Source organism: Drepanopeziza brunnea, assembly GCF_022702325.1.
Source record: "Drepanopeziza brunnea f. sp. 'multigermtubi' strain 214-2 chromosome Unknown ctg6, whole genome shotgun sequence".
In the NCBI taxonomy this organism is placed as follows: Eukaryota; Fungi; Ascomycota; class Leotiomycetes; order Helotiales; family Drepanopezizaceae; genus Drepanopeziza; species Drepanopeziza brunnea.
The window spans coordinates 2675001-2676037 of record NW_027094069.1 but is presented as its reverse complement, the minus strand read 5'-3'; the positions used below and the strand labels follow the sequence as shown (position 1 = coordinate 2676037).

The following is a 1037-nucleotide window of genomic DNA, read 5'->3' as shown; positions in this document are numbered from 1 at the left end:
CGTTCAGTTACGTATTGCTAAGGTTAATTGCGTCCTGTTACGAGAACTCATCGCAGGGTAGCCGGGCGGGTCGCAGGGTAGCCGCGGGGTGGCAGGGTCGCAGGGTCGCGGGGGATCGCAGGGTAGCCGGGCGGGTCGCAGGGGATCGCAGGGTGGCCGGGCGGGTCGCAGGGTAGCCGCGGGGTGGCAAGGGGGTCGCGGGGGATCGCAGGGTAGCCGGGCGGGTGGCAGGGTCGCAGGGTCGCAGGGGATCGCAGGGTAGCCGGGCAGGTCGCAGGGTAGCCGCGGGGTGGCAAGGGGGTCGCGGGGGGTCGCAGGGTAGCCGGGCGGGTCGCAGGGTAGCCGCGGGGTGGCAGGGTCGCAGGGTCGCGGGGGATCGCAGGGTAGCCGGGCGGGTCGCAGGGTAGCCGGGCGGGTCGCAGGGGATCGCAGGGTGGCCGGGCGGGTCGCAGGGTAGCGGGGTGGCAGGGTCGCAGGGTCGCGGGGGATCGCAGGGTAGCCGGGCGGGTCGCAGGGGATCGCAGGGTGGCCGGGCAGGTCGCAGGGTGGCCGGGCAGGTCGCAGGGTAGCCGCGGGGTGGCAAGGGGGTCGCGGGGGGTCGCAGGGTAGCCGGGCGGGTCGCAGGGTCGCAGGGTCGCGGGGGATCGCAGGGTAGCCGGGCGGGTCGCAGGGGATCGCAGGGTGGCCGGGCGGGTCGCAGGGTAGCCGCGGGGTGGCAGGGTCGCAGGGTCGCGGGGGATCGCAGGGTAGCCGGGCGGGTCGCAGGGGATCGCGTAGCTTGCCCCCTTGCAGCTTGCCCCCTTGCCGAGCGCGACGTGCAACTGAGGTCGAAAGTCGGAGGCCGTGATCGCAGGGTAGCGCGATAGTGCCCCCCCCCCCCCCCTCGGTCCGAATTTATCGGAAAAAGAATTGGCGCCCGAAGAAAAGAAATAGGCCCCCCCCCCCGCCGCCCGCCCGCTATGGCCCGTGGTTATCGTTCGCGGGCTATCACCTCGCCTAGGCCCCGCGCCCCCCCGCCGCCCCCGGGGCCCGGGAGC

At 74.3% G+C, this 1037-nt stretch overlaps 1 protein-coding gene across 1 annotated transcript in view; it reads right to left on the bottom strand.

Annotated features, from left to right (window-relative positions):
* Positions 1-47: 47 nt before the first annotated feature.
* Positions 48-1037, bottom strand: part of L3040_004571 (uncharacterized protein) — a gene marked incomplete at both ends in the record, with an annotated part of 1291 nt that continues 301 nt past the window's right edge. The window contains one exon of the mRNA XM_066155542.1: positions 48-821. Within this exon, the coding sequence (XP_066012035.1) occupies positions 48-821 (774 nt within the window). The remainder of the gene's footprint in view (positions 822-1037) is intronic.